Source organism: Hypoxylon fragiforme (genome assembly GCF_022984875.1).
Source record: "Hypoxylon fragiforme strain CBS 206.31 chromosome Unknown GGS25scaffold_3, whole genome shotgun sequence".
Classification (NCBI taxonomy): Eukaryota; Fungi; Ascomycota; class Sordariomycetes; order Xylariales; family Hypoxylaceae; genus Hypoxylon; species Hypoxylon fragiforme.
In genome coordinates, this window is record NW_026054758.1 from 2,300,607 (window position 1) to 2,319,773 (window position 19,167).

Consider the following 19,167-nt stretch of genomic DNA (forward strand, 5'->3'; position numbering starts at 1 on the left):
TAAATAGAAACTTTCTGGTGGGGCTGACTAGTTAGGCGTCTAATGGATCAATGTCATTATTCCGGAGTTATTCCGATGAATGGAATGCGATCCAATGAGAAAATCTCATAAATAAGACGTCACCATTAACACACTAAGTACCTAGGTACGTAATGAATGAAGACGATAGTTACAATGTTGAACTATACTGCATATGAAGGCCAAGGCCAAACGCACTGGATTGCATTTCAATGAATGTGTTCTCTGGCGGATTGTATGCTCATCCCAATTCCAACAAGCAAACATCATAACCTCAAGATGATAAATCAAAAAAACGACTGATCAACGAACCATTCACCATCTACTATTCCCAGGTTAGACTTCATTTCTAAATGGCATTCTCTTTCTGGCGCTGGTCGAAAACCGCCAAAGCTTCCTCGGCAGCCTTCACACCAGACAAGGCCATCGCACTTCATCCTAGTTAGCATCTAAATCCCTTGACTATACGTGTGAAGATCTCTAGGAGGTACTTACCCGAAGGTTGGTCCCATACGGTTGGCTCCATCAACTTCACTAAGTTCCATGCCGCCTACGATCAAGCCCGGCACGATCTCTCGGGTACCCTTCACGATGGCGTCCTCGGCAGTGTTCATGTCTAATCCACGCATGCCGCCAAGTTTCTCGATCGCCTGCATGCTGACAAGACGCTTGACGCTGAAGGCGCCAAAAGGACCGTCGTGGCCAGTGGTGCTGATGATGACTGGTGCATTGATGGTACTGGGGTCCATGCAAGACTGGTCGTCGTGGTGCATGGCGACAAGAGTCCAGTTGGTCACAACACCAGCAATTCGGATGTTGCCGGACTCATCACGGCGAGTGATGAGATCCTCGACAGAAGTAGCGTTGAAGAGCTTGACGTTGGGGAAAGCCAAGACCTTCGACAGCAGGGTCGATGTGAAGAGCGCAGCGTGCTTGACAACCACGTAGGACCCTTCGTCCTCAAAGGGCACACCAAGGTCGGCCAAGAACTTGTCAGCAGGCTTGCGCATCACCATAGCGCTGAAAAGTTGGCCACCGAGCCAAGCACCACCACCTAAGTTCGTCAGTCTTCTAGTTATATGTGATATGACATTGGAGCGTACCAGGAGAGACGCTAGCCTCAATGATGGCAATCTTCAAATCGGGACGGGCCTTGGCAAGGGTGTAAGCAGTGCTCAGACCGCAGGAGCCCGCGCCAACGATGACGATGTCGGACTCGGCATAGGTGTCGAGGTCCTTGAAGTATCGGCTATACATGGCACGGGCGACCTGGGACTCCCTAATGGGGTCAAAAGTAAAGCTCTCCCATTTGCCGTTGGCAACCTGAACATCTCCCTTGGCCTGGACCTTTCCATTGCCAGCAGGAACGCCATCCTTGTGAGGGAGGGTAGTAGGCTCGACGAAGGTTGCGGATGGTGCCATTTTGAATAGAATTATCAAGTATGTTTTCTACTATGTGTTAGTGGTTGCTAAAGGGGGGTTAGGGGGTCATCGAGAGCATGATCCTTTCGCTGGTATTATCCAGATCAAGTTTTCGGCCGTATAATCTCAGAACAAGCTCCGCGTTGACTCCCTTCTTCCATACATCTCCAAACGCAGCATTTAGAAATGTCACTTTCTAAATGTGTAAGGTAAGGTTGGATGTACTTCCAAAACGGGACGCAGAGACTCGAACACCGGCTCATGGCTCATCCCAGATTTTTTACCTATGATGAGGGTTCTGATCAAGTGCAGTCATTTGAAGTCCTGCTGGATAACCCATCCTAGGTCATGTCCTCCAATGGCGGGAGTGCCATCTTGGACGCGTACCGAGTATCGGTCCTGTTCAAGTTAATAATAATAGTTAGTATATAATTCCTCATGTAAGGAGTGATCAAGGTCTATTCTTGAATACGATGCGTACGATTATTTGCAAATGCAATAAGTTTTATGGGTTTATCACGGTAAAGTGAGAAGTATAGAGAGGAAAGGAGAAAGGAGAAAAAGGCCTCATAGCAGAAAGAGATGTATCTCGTGGGATATTTATATTCATTGTAGTCATTGCGAAGCGGGGTAAGACTCTCTCTATACCTAGACTCCCTAGTGTCGTCATGCCAGAATAAGAACAGCCCCCATCCATGACCACGAAGGAGAATAGGGTTTTGGGGTTAACGATGTCGGTAGCGATATTAACCCTCTATATTAACCCTCTATATGCAGCTCATCGCCGATGCTTGCCGGTCCAACGGTACAGCAGTCGCAAAACATATTACTTACATGATTGCTACCGTACCTAGTGGTGGGTCTTCGTGGGTGGGTGACACTTAAACGAGAAGCTGCTACGATAGTACCGTATATTTTCGGCATTATGGTCCTCTTGTCAGCTCCACTTATTTGTGCACCTTGCCCAATTTGGTTAGTTCAGTGCTGAGGCTCTGGTACTAGTGTTATCAAAATCCACGTGATCCTAATTTTACCTATCTTATTTCTATGTTTTTTCAATAAGGATAGGTTTAAAGTGTTATGCATTAATTAAGAAGCTTCAAATATTCATATATCTATCAAGAAATAACAGATAAACGTAAATATTGGAGAGCAGGTTTCACGTGCCGACACGTGACATTGCGTGCTAATATTGCTGGAATCGGATAAGAATCCCTCCGAAATGAGGTGTAGTTGAATAAACCTTGGGGTAAATCACCCTAATTAAGTAAAGCGCATTAATGAGTGGAGCTAACAAGAGGACCATAATGCCGAAAATATACGGTACTATGTAGCTACTTTAGTAGGTGTGGACATTTTGCCTGTCCTTTTCGTCCCGGGCTCCGGCCAAATCTTTTCTCTTCTCGAGCTTGTCGTCTACAGCCTGTGTGTGTGCTTCCATTAGTAAGGACCAAGGAACCCCCACGAATCCTTCTATATAAATCCTCCGACGACACACAATTTCTAAGACATGTTGGACAGGTTGCGCGACCATAAGCCCTTATTAAGGTATTAATTACTAGATATATCTTTTTGGCACCTGCTAGGTACATAGTAGTGGTTAGGTCCTCTCACAAAACTCAAGAAAGTTCCCGTGGATGAAAGGTCTAACCTAGGACTAAAGACTAGGAGTCCAGGGCTTGTAGAGAGGGACAGAAAGGATCATGAGCTCATAAGGAGCTCGGGCCATCTGAAGAGCAATTACTATGTAACCTAGGTACCTAGTAGCTCAGTGGCTGCAGGGGTTCGCATATGTAGCTATGGGTAGGTCCAAGAAGTATTTACCTAAGTACCTAACCTAGTACTAAGTAGGTACCTCATGGAGGGGAGCTAAAGGCGGGGAACGCCGTTCCAAAAGCTGTTGGTTAATTGTCAATTATTCTTTTTTTCATCCTTTCCCATTTGTCGTGAATCAAGAACCACTCGTCAATACGAGGCTCACTTTCCATTATCGACCGAAATGGAGTGATCCTTCTTCTAGATGACATTGAATATTCTAGGAAACGGCGTTCAATCGTTCTTCTCACCTTCTTTATCGTGAACGTTAACGCCTGTGTGCCTACATGATTGGCATGTTCCCGTCATAATTGCGACCTTTTGTCATCTTCTACATTTCAATCATTGTCATCGATATACCATTCACCACCACCGCTGCGTGATGACTTTATATATCTTCGGTGGACATTCCAACAATTAGATATCATTAGACTCATGAGATTACTCAGACACTGAACATCCAACACGCCTTGGAGACCAACAGTACAGTCTTCGAATACCAACATCAAAGATGACCATGTCACGCGCAAGTTTTACGAAAATTGGCCGGCTGGCCGCCGGAAGCGTCGCGATTATGACGCGTCGCGCGGCCGCCTTCAACACCGGCCGCCTTGTCATCTCCGTCCGAGCTCATACCCTCCCCCGCCAATTTATTCCTTCGCGTCCGTTCTCTACCACTTTGCGCCTCGCGAAGCCTTCTCCTCCACCGGCAACGGCGAAGAAAGCCGCACCTCTCACCGACAACCAGTATCATGAACTAGCCAATGAATACCTTGAGGCGGTTTTGGAGAAGTACGAGGAATTGCAAGACGAGAATGGCGACATTGATGTTGAGTTCAGTGTAAGTTATCCATCCCGAGATGAGATGCCCCAAATCGGTTCGAAATGGGATACACCGAAATGTGAGGCTAACTGATTTGCTCTCTCCTTGTAGGCTGGCGTTATGACCGTTAAGATCCCCAACGTCGGCACCTATGTCCTCAACAAGCAGCCGCCCAACAAGCAGATCTGGTTGGCGTCTCCCGTGACCGGCCCGAAGCGATACGATTATGTCATCAGCGAAAGCCAAGGTCAGAAGCAAGACACTGGCAAGGGAGAATGGGTCTACCTTCGAGACGGTTCGACGTTGAGTGAGCTTCTGCTCCAGGAGACGGGCATTGTGGTCGATGGTCCATCCTAGTAAGATGATTGTTGTTCTTCAAGCACAAAAAAGCCAAGTCTTATCTTGGGATCTTTTTGTTGAGAATGTGTAACTTCTTCTTTCTGTTAATGCGTGATGTGACCACGATACGATATTCATGAGACAGCAATGTCCTTTCTGGCTGGGAGTGTAACTGTACCATAGGCGGCATTTTGCATGGCTAGGACTGGGGCTTGGGAGGAGGGACTGTTCCCAAGATTGCTTGCTTGCTATACCACTCTAATAACCATGCTCTATAGATATGAGAATCCAATTCTTTCCAAAGCTACTTTATCCATCCTACGCTACTGGGGCGTCTATTATGTGAATCATACACTGTATTTCGTTTAAACCCCTCTTCCCTTTATACACTCGTCGTAGATACCCTCCCTTCTCCCTTCTCCCTATTCTTTGATATCGGTAGGTAGTTGGCTATCTTGGAACTCAGCTGTGATGGCGGGTTTTCCAATCGGAAGGAAATCTCATGTCGACCCTCGCTTTCCAGAGTCTTCGCCTAATCTGAAGGTAATTGGAGGTATGAAATTCCTCAACCTAACCTAGAGTATCACGAAATGTTAGCCTCTCTGTATGTAACCGTTCCATAAGCACACACGTCCACCCCCCCCCCCCCCCCCCCCCTTTTTTTTTTTCTCCCTCCCTTTCTCAGCATCAAAGAAAATACAGACAAACAATAAAAAAGAACGTACCACAACAATAAGGCGGGCAAATCCTCAGCTGGGGCTTCATGCCCTCGACCCAGTCGGTGGCGGCGACGGCGAAGCCCTTGTCCCACTTCTTGGAGAACAGCCAGCCGCTCTGGCCGTGGCCGCACATGGCGACGAGGCGGTAGTAGAACTCCCACATCTCGTCGGCGGGGACGGGGTCGTAGTGCTCCCACTTGCAGTTGCACACGTAGGCGGTCGCGTTGGCGACGGTGGCCAGGTGCCAGGTGCGCGGCTCGATCAGCTTGGGCACGGGGTGCGGGAAGGCCGGCGTGGGCGTGTCGCCCCAGGTGATGATGTCGCCGATGGCGGATCGGATGCGCGCCGCCGGCAGCGCCCACGAGGTGCAGGCCGAGTGCGAGACGGGGATCTTCCAGCTGTTGGGCCAGGAGGCCGGGGGCGGGAAGGTGTCGGTGTGCAGGGTGGCGTCGGAGAGGGTGAAGGGCGGGTTGGTGATGATGTCGTTGCTGTTGTTGTTGTTGTTGTTTTGGGTGTTGTCTTTCTCCGTTGTAAGGATCGCGAATCGGCCTTGGGGAGGCGTGGCGCTGGTGAGGGTCCGGGTGGCGCTGAGAGGGGCGACTAGGCGCTGGATGAGGGTGGAGGGCTTCATGGTGGGTGAGACTGTCGATGTAACAGGATAGATGTAACTATATTGTATTGTTTTGATGTAATAGAATGGATGTGTCTTGATGGAGTGTATATTGTATTGTATTGTACGATATGTAGTTATGGCAGACGAGGTAAACACGAGTGTGAACAACACTGAAGGCTTGACTTTGACTACGTATAACTTACAATTAGATTTAGACTTTGGCGTATACACGCTTGTTCACCTAGGTAACCATCTCGCCTCAAGGTTTAACTCGGCGATCATAAGAAAAGTCACTAGGAACTTAGAGGCGGAAGGAAATATAAGCTTAAGCAAGGCATGGTGCTTCTCCTGTTGCTTGCTCTGTTCACACCCTGCTCAGAGGTGAATTAGATGCCATGGATTCGTATAACGTCCTATGACATCCAGTGCTCCCTTAATGTCTATCTCCCTATGAACCGAACGTGCTCTCAAAGGCGATATCATATCACATGCCATATACATATGTACCTAGCCGGGCTCACCCAAGAACCCTCCCGCCGGATCTAAACATGCACCTAGCCTAACCGCGAAATAAAAGCTTAGCATGCGTGTGGCCGTCCCGGCCCGGGAGGCGACACAAGGACAATCTTCCGCCGCACTCTAAAATCCGAGACGGCGATAAGTGGATGATGTTTGATTCTCGGGACTTAAGCTGTGGCCACTGGTCACACTATGCAGTGCAACATGTACATGCAGATAGTTCAGATCATCAGATGGATACTACAGCTCCCTGTGTACCTACCTATCTATACATAGTAAGATGCAGCCTTGATCGTCGGATGTAGGTGTGCATGTATGCACAGATAGTTAGTAGCCAGCCCATCGCAGACAGCTTTCGCAAGATGATGTTAGATCAGGTCGCTTCAATCACGAAAGCTCCGAAACTACTCCCTAATGTTTAGCAGCCGTTCTTACGTACCTACATTGCTAGTAGCTAGCACTCTAACGCAGCTTTCCGACATACCTATTACCTATTGACCACCCTACACCCTAAGTGATTTTTACTCTTTTTTTTTTTTTTTCAAGCCGCTTCAAGTTTTTGGACAGAGGCTTAGCGACGTGAAACAACTGGGTGGTGAGTGGGCAGTTAGTTTCCCCCGAAAAGCCCAGATGACTTTCATTTTTTTTTGCAAAGGCCGAGTCGGCGCTTCTCACCCCTCTCTTTGCCCTCTCTCGGTTCTTGGCTGATGATGGGTGGGCCGGCTTTGGGGTCTCAATAGAGGCTGTTCATCATCGGGCACACATCATGTACGGAGCAGGGAGGTAGGCACCTGGTAGATACCCAAGCAGTGCAAAAGCAACAGGGAGGGCTTCCACCTTGCAGGGTGTCTGCAAAACCAGGTACGTAGTTTCGTACCCAGGCACTCTCAAGGTGTAGGGTGCATGTATTGTTGAATTTGTTGTTATGTGCCTAGTAGTAGGTATGTGTTTCGAAATTGACCGAACTCTTTTCGCTCTTTGCAGGATCGCAGAGTTGGATACATAGATACTAGGCAGTCAATCTACGCTGCTACCTAGAACAAAAGGGGGTAAACCTGGGCGCCACCCTTTTTTTTTTTCTTATGTTTTCTTTTCTCCTCCTTCTCCGAACTTGGGTTCATGGCCAGCCTTAAACGGCTGGCAGCATTTGTGGACTCGGGAACTAGTTACTAGTGTTGAGGCTGAGTATCGACCACATGAGTGATTGAAACAATTGAGCCTTTCAAGTGGATATGCTTAAGTACCCATATCTTAACATGGTTTTCTTGGATGTCTGCATGTGCTACATAAAACATTTGAAGGTGCAGGGACCTGCAGGAGGAGGCATCAGGCATTGTGTACCTGGCACGTAGGAAACCTGCATCACCAGATAACTACATGGATATCATTGATGTAAACCTTGGGAAAGGAAGGGTGACAAGTTACCCTAGGTAGATCTAATCGATCAAAAAGCGATATTTAGCAGCTGCACATTCCATTCCATCAGTGACATATATTTCAACTTGAATCGATTCGCGACGTACTTGTTTGAGTAAGCTACGCACTTCGCTATCTGGTAACTACATACTAGTACTACTACTAGTAGTAGCGCATCACTGCATCATAGTTTGTATGGGTACTAGCTATCACAAACTACTAACCTATGTAAGGATAAATCCAGCGCCTTTTGGCTACTAAATGCATGTATGCGCAACCCATTTGAGTAACAAATATTCTGATCGGTTTGCGATTTATCGCGACCCAACTGATGGTTGATTCTCGATCTTTCTGTAGTTAACTATGTACGAAGTATTACATATGTAGGCATCTTAAGCGAAACAACCTTAGTACAAAGTACAATAGTTAACTAACATAATTCTATTCCTCTGCCCTCTTCTGGTCGAAAACTTGAATTATTTCCTATTCCGGCCTAATCGATTAGAACCAGCCAATGAGCGCCGTGAGATCAAGCGTTCATGTGGGGGGGCCATTAAAGATTTAAGCACTTTTATTAAAAGGGCACTCTAACGTATTAGACCCGGAACCGGACCAGACTCAGATGTGGACCACCTTAATTTTTTAGTTACCTAGGATACCTAAAACCTCCCAAAACCTCCCCAAAACAACACTAAACAACAACAATACCAAATCACTTAAAAGAATTTATAACGCCACGAATCCTGCCTCAAACGAAACGAAACTTTACGAACGTGTTTATCATATCGAAATATACGAATATAAAAATTTAAAAAAAGATCCGACGCCGATTCATCGAGATACGACTTTTATACTGCTTAGTTGCATAAAACCTACTATGTATACATACATATTATCAAATTCCGAACCGCGCAACCGATGCACCTAATTCTTAATATGATATTTATATTTAAACTGAGATAATATATCATATTATTAAATTATATCAAATTTAGTAAATGTTTGGCGGCGTAATAATTATTTGAAGTGATTTGGTATTGCTGTTGTTTTGAGGTGGTCCGGATCTGAGTCTGGTCCAGTTCTAGGTCTAATACGTTAGAGTCTAGTAGTCACTAGCAGGTGGAACATGGAAAAGCTGGGGTCCCCGTATAAATCGCAGCCAAGACTTGAACTAGGCGCGCTCTTGCTTTCTGATTTCGCTGCTATTAACGAAAACTATGAGAGAGTAATACATGAAACCCATTTCACCAAAGTCCTACATAGTACCTGAGTACTCCAAGTGTCTAAATCCATTTTGATATCCTACCACTTCAATGATTGCTCATTGAGTATCCTTCAGTCAATTTCCCAATCTTCATCCCTGCTGTCGGTTTTTTTTTTGGTGGTTTTTTTTTGGTGTGTTTTTTTGGTGTTTTTGTTTTGTGGTGTTTTTTTGTGTTTTGTGTTTTTTTTTTGTTGTTGTTCATCATCGTCCACAGGCTGTCAAGCCAAAAAGCCAAAAAACTCAAGTATCAAAAAGTCAAAAAGGCAAAAACCAAATCGATAAGAGAGTTAGATGGGCGCCATTTTGCCGCAGTTTCCCTCTCGGGACACCAGCGAAATAGGCGCGATGCGATGGCTCTTTTTGAGGATCGATTATCCGCTCTTAGAGGCATCGCTGAAGCGGGTGTCCCATGCAGCTAGTTTAGCTCTCATGGATTCCCCTGACTTGCCGCTGGATTCTCCAGTCACGAAGAACTTGTCCATGAGAGGGTCGGCCTCTTTGGTATAAGCGCTGAGCTTGTCCGACTTCTCTGCAGCCTTTTGGAACTGCAAATAGTAGGAGGCGCTTTTGAAAGAGTTAGCATGTTCTACATAGCAGTATTGATGCGCAATGCACATCCATATACAGTTGTATGTATGTAAGTTGAATGAGTTGCTGTGCTACATACTATGTACTACTAGTATGTATGTAATGGCGTGGGGGTAAGAATAGGGATGTGGGGTATAGGTAGGTAGGGTGGGTACAAGGGTGCAATGGTACATGGGTACATAATCACCTTGGCTTTTCATAGTACGATGGAGTAGAGGCAGGCATTGCAACGAAGTTTGTGAAGCTTGGTAACAGCGAGAATGTATGTGTGTTTATTGACTATCTAGTGTTCAAAGTAGTCTTTGGCAGAGTTTGCCGTTGATTTTGAAGTGATAAATGTGTTTCGCGCGCTTTTATGATATGACACCAAATTTTGGTGCAAAGGTTGGTCACGATGCTGTGGGAATGGAGTCGTGAATGATGATGGGAAGAGCAACTTTTCAGAAATCAAACAGAGAGGATGGAAGGGCCTATTTGTACTTCTCGAGGCCTCCCCTTGTGACAAACATGATCAAACAGAAAACTACTGTTAGTTCTAAGCTTCATGGCCACGTCAGTAAGTGGAAGTAGAAAAACCGTAGTACATATGTAGAGTCAGACACTAAGGTCTACCGAAGTGTACAACAAGCCGTCGGATACGGATGTGTAATATCTGGCAGGGTGTGTTTTGGTCGGCGTTGGGAGAACGGCGGATGGCTAAGAGCTCCGGGACAAACGCAAGTTGAAAATAAGTTGAAAAATAAGTCAAGAAAAGCTTCAGTTTAAGTCTTAGAACGAAATAGAAGCCAATCAAGCAATTGGTTGTAGATGTTGGACGTTGGGGTGACATTGAGAGATGCCTCCCCTGGCAGAGCAGAGGCAGCAGAGAGAGCTGGTGGCTTGTGCTTAAACTGATATCCAGATCTGGCATATGCCATACCTAGGTAGTTGAGGAGCAGTCCAACAGTCCCCTACTACGTACCCAGGAACAGGACGTACATACCCAGGAACAGGACGTTTGGTTCCCGATGTCTCTTTCACACAGACGAGGATCTTAGACCGGCATTTCATGGGACTGGTCGATCAGTCAACGAACATGTAGACTCGGATCGTGGGGTTTTTCTTGCCCGTACACCATTTCCTGGATTCTGCGCGTCTGCAAGTAACATGCAAGCAACCTGCAAGGAAGGCTGTTCGAGCGTCCATGCAATTGGAACATTTTCTTTAATGTGGGGGGCACATCGTAAGGTTACAGCCAAAGTAGAAAAACCAGCACTTTGAGCGGTTGGGTCAAGCCATCGAGAACATGATGATTTTTTTTTTTTTTGGTACAGAGCTCTAACAGTGTAAGCCATCATCAATACATCGTATTAACCCTTCGGCCCATTTCATCACTTTGCACTACTAGATACCCTAGTCTTCCCTGAGCCGGATTGACGACATGGTGCCAAGTACATGTCCATACGGCTTGTATCGAACCGTGGAAAATTTCTGTGCCTATCGCATATTAGTTGATGTGCAGTAAGTAGGTAGGTATGTAGAATAAATGCTAATGTGGTGATTGGCATCGTCAAATTTCACGATTAAACCACCCTATTCGCTACCCTATTGGGCACCTACTAACTATACGTGGGGGCGACGATGAGTTGTGCTGTATAAAGATCTTGTCTTGGCCGTTCCTCGGCTTTCCTTTGCCTACACTGGAGCTGTGTGTGTGTAGGTAGTTATGTATGTAGTTATGTATGTATGTATGTATGTATGTATGTATGTATGTATGTATGTATGTATGTACATATATGTATGTAGTCTATGTGAAGGTAGGTAGACTCTACACTGTATAGGTACATATGGTACTAGGTATATTGCATAGGTATATAGCCAGTATATACTTAGTGAGTATATGTACCTGAATATAGTGAATATGACCTGAATTATGCACTGGGTATAGTAATATAGTGTTAGTAATATGTGTAAAGTCGAGTAACCATGAAAGTAAATGCAATATGTGCAGGTGTGGCAGTCGTTTAGTTTTTACACTTTTTACACTTTCCAGGTTGTTGCGATTGTTGTGAGGCAGCCAACCCGGCGTCTATCCATAGGTTCAAAGTGTCGAGCTACAAGAAGTATATACCCAGGTTGGTGAGCTTTGCATTGAAAGAAGCGAACGAAATGTACCTACCTATTATCTATTATCGTGCACTTTATTATCACTGCTTTTTTACCCTTCTTCGAATGTTTTTCTCTCTTTTCATAATCGGCATCCGATGCAATAATGTTTAACCAACTCAACTCGTTGTTACAGAATAATTACCAACAAAATGGTTAAGGCTTGAGGATTGGCTGGTATATGTCAGTTGGTTTTTTTTTTTTTTTTTTTTTTTTTGGCTTAGGAGTAAGAAATATTTTGCTAGACCGTACCACACATACAGTCCGATTTCTCTGTAGTTCGCCAGCCACTGTGCTGGTTTGCGATCTAATACCCTCATGAATGATGGACTATGGATCTACTATGTACAATGGTAATTATAAAAATGATGAAATAAACATAAACGTAAGCAAGCAGGATTCTTTTTGTACTAATGAAGGCTTTTCGCATACGCATATTGAGAATCGTGGAAGGATGGCCAATAACTTTGAACTTCAGCAATCCGGTCACAGCCCGTATGAACCCCTGTTACCTCCCTCGGGGCCTCACAACCGTTGACTACTACTAGGTAGTATGTCGAACTTTGAACTCAATTACAGTAGGTACATAGTTACATCCATACCTCCCCTGTCTCTCGCCCTCTTCTTCTCTCCTCTTCTCTCTTGCTACCTATGTCATAGAACTGCCTAACTGACTGCCTTGGACTAAGCTAAAATTGTTGTAAAAAGATGAGAGTTACTAACCCTACCCCAAATTTCTCTACTTTTTCTTACAAAATACACCCCCCTTGGACTAAGCTAAAGCTATTGCAAGACGAAATTTACTAACCCTACCCCAGATTTCTCTTTCTCATACACCCCATTCTTCACTTTTTCCTACTTACCTCTCCCTTGTTTGGCCGTTCTATCGTCCAGAAAAACAATGCTGTGGTATAAGCTGTATAAAGTACATCGTCCACAACTATGCGTCCAGTTACCATTCTACTTATAAAAACTCCCCTGGCCCCAAGAGCCGCAAGCCTACTAAGTATGCATCTAAATGCACCGATATTGCTTCCTATTGTTCCTATTGTTCCTATTGTTCCTATTGTTCTTATTGAATAGTGTGGTTGCCTCTTACAAGAGGGGCTGTCTTCCACATATTCTCATGAACCCGTACACACACACATATATATAGGTACTACCTATGCAGCCTAAGCGAACTATTTCTTAGCGCGCGCTTTACCCGCCACTATGGATGCAGCTTCACCTACCACTACCGCTTCTACCGTTAAAGGTGGTCGCCCTAAAGACTGGACAGAAACTCGAAAACGGAAACTAGCGCGACTATACCTTTACACAAAGCTACCATTGGATACTATACTCAAGCTTTTGGGTGATGGTGTCTGGAAGCCTGGGTTTGTTTAACTTCTTCATTCTTGTTATACAAAATTGTGTCGCTGACTTACTTTGTCGTAGTAAGGTACGATTTAAGAACACCACATAACTTGTGGCCAATCTCCTTATTCTCTTTTCATTCACATAACTGCGCGTATTACCATATTATCATATTATCATGTTATACCAGCACCTTTTTCTTTTTTCAAAATGATGGCCCATTCATTTCACGTTCAGAGGACTAACATACTGCCTTAGGATGCTGCCAACAAAGTCAAGAACGCCCTTCTTGGCAACGATGCTCGATGGCTTAGACCGAAAGACGAAGATGACGAGAAACGTCGCATCAAGGCTCTCGAGAAGAGTTGGCGAAGGGGACATAGAACGTCTGCTTCCACCCATCCAAGGAGTCTCGGTGGTAGACTATCTCGCTTTGATACCGGCTTTACTCACTCCACCGAAACTAGTATGACTAGTAGCTTTCGAAATAAATTCATAAATGCCGTCTCTAATGACCAAGCCAAGGGAGTCTGGCAGCTTTTGAAGCAATATACTTTTCCAAATGATCCCGATACCCAACAAGGAACTTCCTCTTCTCCTCTGCTTGCTCCTGAATCACAGTCCAATCCTACTCACACAGGCTTTTCCGACCCTGGTGGACCAGCTACCAAACCTCCATTCGATGCGCAATACATTGTTCCTGGTGACTTTTTGAAAGCAGACTTTACTGCTCAGCAGAGAAATTGTGATGTTAAATCCGAATCGCACGAGATGAGGACTTGTTGGTGCCGCATCGTCAGTGATCCAACTTTAGCTGAGAGCCCATGGTCATTTGATGGTTCTCAATATACGACGGACCACATCTCTTCTAATGATGTATACAAACGAATAGATGCCTTCGGCAACACGGCGTTCCATCACCTTGCTACTAACTTGGTAGCCACAATCGACAATCGAGTTTTCTTCATCAACCTCATTTCCCTGGCACTCATGAATCCAACTATACCGACACGCAACCGGAACACCGCTGGGCAGACATTTCTTCACGTCCTCCACGACTCCTGGTTTGACGAGGACTCAGCACTTTCCCTAGACGAACTTGTCAACAAACTCAAAGACGCCAACTTCGACTACCTAGCCACGGACGTATACGGGCGCAGCTTCTTCCACCTGCTGCAGAACAAGAGAAACCCCCGAGGCTGTATCCCGGCGTCTCTGTTCAACTGGGCCTTGCTTAGGCGGCGGGACGCCTTTGGTGTCAATCCCCTAGAGTCCCGAATGCGGCAAGCGACACGTCGGTCCAGTCCCCTGAACGCAGCGACGGGTTCCATCAATGCAGAACCTCCTTCGCTCACCATGCTCGACATAACCCACGGCAGCGGCAGCGGCAGCGGCGAGGAGGCGCGCATCGCAACGCAGACCATGATGCTGCGGCTCGTCGTCGACGCCGTGAAAGTCGAGGGCGTGAACTCAACGCTTCCCAACCCGCGTGTCGAAGACGTCCACGGCCGCAACGCGCTACATTGTCTCGCGGAGGTAAAGCTCGATGCCGCCGCCGTGCGCGAGGGACGAAACGGTCAAGATACCGGCCGCCCCAGCAACCAACGACGGAAGAAGCGGAAGCTGGAAGGGCACGACCGGTATGAATTCAGCGATAACGACGAGAGTAATACTACTATTAATAATACTACCAACTGCAACGACCGGCGCATAGACTACCTCCGGGGCATTCTCCTCGCCCGCGTCGACGTGAACCACTACGACCTGTCGGGGCAGACCCCCTTAATGGCGTTCATCCGCCACCGGCCGGAGGACTCGCGGGCCGACCGGCAGGACATGGAGGACGCCATCCAGATGCTGTATAAGCACGGCGCGCAGCTCGAGCTGCGCAACCGCGCTGGGGAGACGGCTCTGCACGTCGCCGCGCGCGAGGGCAAGGTGGTGGCGCTGAAGATGCTCCTGAGCCTGGGCGCGAACCCCTATGTGCGCGACGCGGCCGGGCTGAGTGTCTTGAGCGTCATCGATGAGATGTTTGTCAACTCGGACCCCGAAGATGGAGGGGTGTTCATGGCGAGGCTGGAGGCGTGCAGGGCCATCTTTACGGGGGCCGTGGTGGAAGGGGATCCGCAGGACCCGAGCTTGTTGGAGGAGTGGGGAGTTAGGAGGCAGGATCCGATGGAGTTGTAAGATTCTTCTTTTTTTTGAGAGAGAGAGAGAGAAAGAAAGAGAGGGTTAGAGGAAGAGGAGGACTTAGGTTTCATGCTTTTTTTTTTCTTATGATGTGCGATGGGCTTGGATGATTTTGATACCCTTATATACCTACCTACCTATGCAGGGGTATATCTATTGAGGACGGCACTTGACGACAGATATGCCGACGGAGTTTTGGGGTTGGTGTTAATACGGCGTATTATGATTATGAGGTTCATGCTAGGAAGACAGAACTACGATAGATTTGATTTGCAGGACTTGGGTGTCTAGGTAGTCAGCTACCTACCTTGCATAGGACGTTTGGAGGGCTTAGGGTTAAGGGGGTTTGGATTAGGTAATGAATCATATTTTATCTTTTTTTTCTCTCTGGGGGTTTGACTACGTGCGTGTGCCTGTGAAGTGATGGTCTACGTGGATGACTACCTATCTACCTACCTAGTAGGTACCTGCCCACCTACCTCAGGAGGTACGGTAAGAACCTACATGAGAGTCCTTAGGTAAGGTGGCATCTTGTGTGTTCAGGCTTGTCTCTCCTAAGCGCCCAGGTATTGACTAATGTACCTACTCAAGATGGCATTAATTTCCTCCTTACATGATCTAGAGGGATCATCTCCGGGTTCGTGGCACCAACAGAAGCAGAACATTATCCTAGGTTAGGTAGTTGCCATTTTCGGAATGTGGGGAACACAGAGAAGGAGGCGATTGGTTGGCTGTAAACCATCCCTACTACGTAGCTAGGTACACGATGTTCGGCAGGTGGGTTAGGGACTGACATCATATTAATCAGCATTGTTGTTTACTTGGACTACATACGTAGCATGGTTGGTGTGTTCCAAGGTTAGGTACATAGTTATCCGTGTCTAGTGATTTACTTAGCCGCGTAGGTAAATACAGTTCAGTCACGGGGATTTGCAGGCATTAATAACATAACTAGGTTAACCTAGGTTAAACGTCTACAACACCCCTTTTTACTACAAATTTCACTCTCCATAAGCACCTATTCACAGCCGTCCACGTAGTTACATAAATAAAGAATGAAAACCTAGGTATTTATTTATTTAGCAAACAAACACATTCAAGGCTACCCTACCTATCTATCCATCTATCTAACTAAATTTCGCCAAGCAAACAAACAAAACTCCCACTACTAACTACATCCATCCGCCCGCCCATTCCTCCCCCCCTTTTTTTTTACGGCACAATCCCCTGCCCCTGGCTGACCCGCCACATCGTCAGGATAACCATGTACACGAGCCTGTCGAGCGCCGAGCGCCTCGGCAGCTCCTCGTGGCGCGCCGGCCCCCCCGCGCGCAGCGCCTGGCCCCGCGCGGCGTCGGCCGCCTCGTCGCGGCGCTGCGCCTCCTCCAGCGCCCGCAGCTGCTGCCGCGCCGACGGCAGCGCCTGCGCCCGGTGCCACAGTAAGTCCCGCGCCGCCTGCGCCCGCGCCCCGTGCCCCGACAGGTGCCCCGACTGCGACGGCCGCCGCGCCTCGAACATGTACAGGGATAGCAGGCGCGGGAGCGGCGAGGGGGGCGGCCGCGGGGGGGTGGGGGAGGGGTCGGAGTCGGGGTCGGGTTCGGGGTCGGGGGGAGGGCGTCTTCGTTTGGGGGGAGGGGGCGTGGTGGTCTTGGGCGGTGGCCGCTTCTTCCCTGTGGGAGGGGGGGGGGGATCCTTCACAGGGGGAGGGGGGTTCTTTATAGGGGGAGGGGGAGGGGGAGGGGGAGGGGGGTCCTTCATGATCTTAGGGCCCGGGGTTGGGGTGGGTGGCACGGGGGGGTAGTACTCGAGTAGCATGTTATCGCGCGGCGGGCGGTGCGTCGGGTGGTGCCTATAGTACGGGATGGCGTTTTCCAGGCCGTCGATTATGCTTTGAAAAAAGGCCATGTTGTTGCGGCGGTTGTGGCGGGCGGTCTTGATGGACCGCCAGAGTTGGCTCTCGGTCCTGCTCCGGGCCTTATCGTCGGCGGACTGCCAGGCCTGCTCGTACAGGTGCCAGTCCTCGATGCGCTGCCTCATCACCGTCATCCGGTCGGCGTACGGCACCGGCGGCTCCCTCTGTACCGTGGACATGACTAGCATCGCGGTCAGCAGCTTGAGATGCACGGCGTTGATTCGGATCGTCTTCAGGATGCTGTTGCTGCCCGAACCCAACCCCGCTCTTATGCTAGTCTGCAGTCTACGTCGTTCATTTCCCAGTCTTCTATTCTGCTCGGGGGTCAGGTGTGCTGGAGTGTTCTGTGGATTGAACAAAGTTCTTCGGACATCTCTAAGGTCGCGGCTGAGTCTATCTTTGTAGCTTCTCAACGTGTCGCGACGGTTCCGGGTGGTTGGGGTAATAAGTCCCACAGTCTCAGGCCGGGGTTGACCACCGTTTATCATTTCATCGCAGATGTCCTCGATGTCCGCCAAAGCTTGCCTGTCTGTCATATCGTACGTTGGAGGGGCTTCTGGTTCTTGCTCTTGCTCCTGCTCCTGCTCTGGCTCCGACTCTTCCTCTTGCTCCGACTCTTGCTCTTGCCCTGACTCTAGCTCCGACTCTTGCTCTTGCTCTTGCTCTGACTCTTGCTCCGACTCTTGCTCCGACTCTTGCTCTTGCTCTTGCTCTGACTCTTGCTCCGGCTCTGACTCTGACTCTGGCCCTCGCTCTTGCTCTGACTCTGACTCTGGTGGTCGCGCTGGTTTTTCCGCTGATGGTCGAGGCGGTGGTTGCACTGGTGATGGCGCTACTGGATTTGGCGAATTATATGCAGCATCCATTTTAGCTCTCTCGGCGGCACTTATCGGGCCACCAAGCCTCTCTATGAGATCAAGTAGCCCTGGTCGTTGACCGAGCCCATAACGGAACTCGTCCGAATCATGGGGGTAGTCTATGAATGTGGGACGAGAGTGAGGGTCAAATAAATGATAACGTATTCCCTGTGCGGCCTCGGGTATACGAAGCTGCATCAGGGCCGCTTTGACAGACTCTTGCGATCGTTGGATAAACCGTCGCTGTTCTTCGACATCGTTTGTAAGGAACGGTGACTTGTCTCTGAAGGTTTTGCTATAGTCTAGAAAATCCCTATAGATGGGCTGCAATCTTTGCCGATTAGTTCGATCGGTATTTTTAAGGGGATCCCATACCTCGCTTAGGGGAGGTTTGTGTTTACCAACTTGGAGGATCATATCTTGGAGGTGGAGTGCAATATCACTATGTAGCGAGATAAAGGGTTGTCGAGAAAATTCGGCCACGCGGGCCAACAACTGAAAATATACCAATCTGATATCGGCGGCCGAGCTTATGGCGCCCGCCACAAAATCGTTGAATGAGCTTAGGAGCGCAACAGCTCGGTTGAAGAGAACGCGTTCTCTTTCATTATTTGGCTCGTGGAGTACTTTCGAAATATCGCCTAGCACATCCCTCATGTCTGTATACGCCGCGAGAAAATGATGCCCAAGGCTGTCAAAGCCATTATCCCCAAAATTTCCAAACTTATTTTGGATTGATGCTACAATATCATCAACTCTTGTAACCCAGCCCTGGTAGTCCTCTTCTGTGTGCGTGGGCTCGGGCTCGGACTCTTCTGTGTGTGTGGGCTCAGTCGCTTCTGCCATTATGATCGATGCTGATCTGCCCCGAAAACCTTTACCTTGATGTAAGAAGGTGATGACGAGTTTTATATCAAATGCTATTGTTGCAAGGGCCACCACATCTGGATGTTGATAGCCTAGGATTCGAGCCGGCACAAATAGTGATTCGAACATATACAGTCGGATTGAGCAAAGACGGTTAACAATAGACTTGATCTACATGGGTCTTGGTTTCTTAAAAGGACCAATATCTCGACCTAGATCCAACCATATTTGTCTTTGTCTACGACTTGAACAATGCCTACATCTTAGGTGTCGTCAAATGTTTTGTTATTGTCATCATAAAGAG

The 19,167-nt window shown here is 47.8% G+C and overlaps 5 protein-coding genes across 5 annotated transcripts; 2 read left to right on the forward strand and 3 right to left on the reverse strand.

Moving 5' to 3' along the window:
• Window positions 1-367: 367 nt before the first annotated feature.
• GGS25DRAFT_519580 (Thi4-domain-containing protein) lies at window positions 368-1,440 on the reverse strand (the record flags this gene model as incomplete). The annotated part of the gene is made up of 3 exons (XM_049263728.1): window positions 368-449; window positions 514-1,072; window positions 1,122-1,440. The coding sequence occupies 3 exons, from the start codon at window positions 1,438-1,440 to the stop codon at window positions 368-370; spliced, it is 960 nt and encodes a 319-aa protein (XP_049119049.1).
• Window positions 1,441-3,314: 1,874 nt separating this feature from the next.
• Window positions 3,315-4,724, forward strand: GGS25DRAFT_482163 (Frataxin). Its single transcript, XM_049260249.1, has 2 exons — window positions 3,315-4,096; window positions 4,190-4,724. Exons 1-2 carry the CDS (start codon window positions 3,767-3,769, stop codon window positions 4,433-4,435), a joined length of 576 nt encoding a protein of 191 aa, XP_049119050.1. The 5' UTR covers window positions 3,315-3,766; the 3' UTR covers window positions 4,436-4,724.
• A 193-nt stretch (window positions 4,725-4,917) lies between these two features.
• Window positions 4,918-5,767, reverse strand: GGS25DRAFT_519582 (uncharacterized protein; the record flags this gene model as incomplete). The annotated part of the gene is made up of 2 exons (XM_049263729.1): window positions 4,918-4,949; window positions 5,143-5,767. 2 exons carry the CDS (start codon window positions 5,765-5,767, stop codon window positions 4,918-4,920), a joined length of 657 nt encoding a protein of 218 aa, XP_049119051.1.
• Window positions 5,768-12,893: 7,126 nt separating this feature from the next.
• On the forward strand, window positions 12,894-15,224 carry GGS25DRAFT_519584 (ankyrin repeat-containing domain protein; the record flags this gene model as incomplete). Its single annotated transcript, XM_049263730.1, has 2 exons — window positions 12,894-13,061; window positions 13,296-15,224. The coding sequence occupies 2 exons, from the start codon at window positions 12,894-12,896 to the stop codon at window positions 15,222-15,224; spliced, it is 2,097 nt and encodes a 698-aa protein (XP_049119052.1).
• A 1,215-nt stretch (window positions 15,225-16,439) lies between these two features.
• On the reverse strand, window positions 16,440-18,842 carry GGS25DRAFT_519585 (uncharacterized protein; the record flags this gene model as incomplete). The annotated part of the gene is made up of 1 exon (XM_049263731.1): window positions 16,440-18,842. One exon carries the CDS (start codon window positions 18,840-18,842, stop codon window positions 16,440-16,442), a length of 2,403 nt encoding a protein of 800 aa, XP_049119053.1.
• Between the last annotated feature and the right edge of the window lie 325 nt (window positions 18,843-19,167).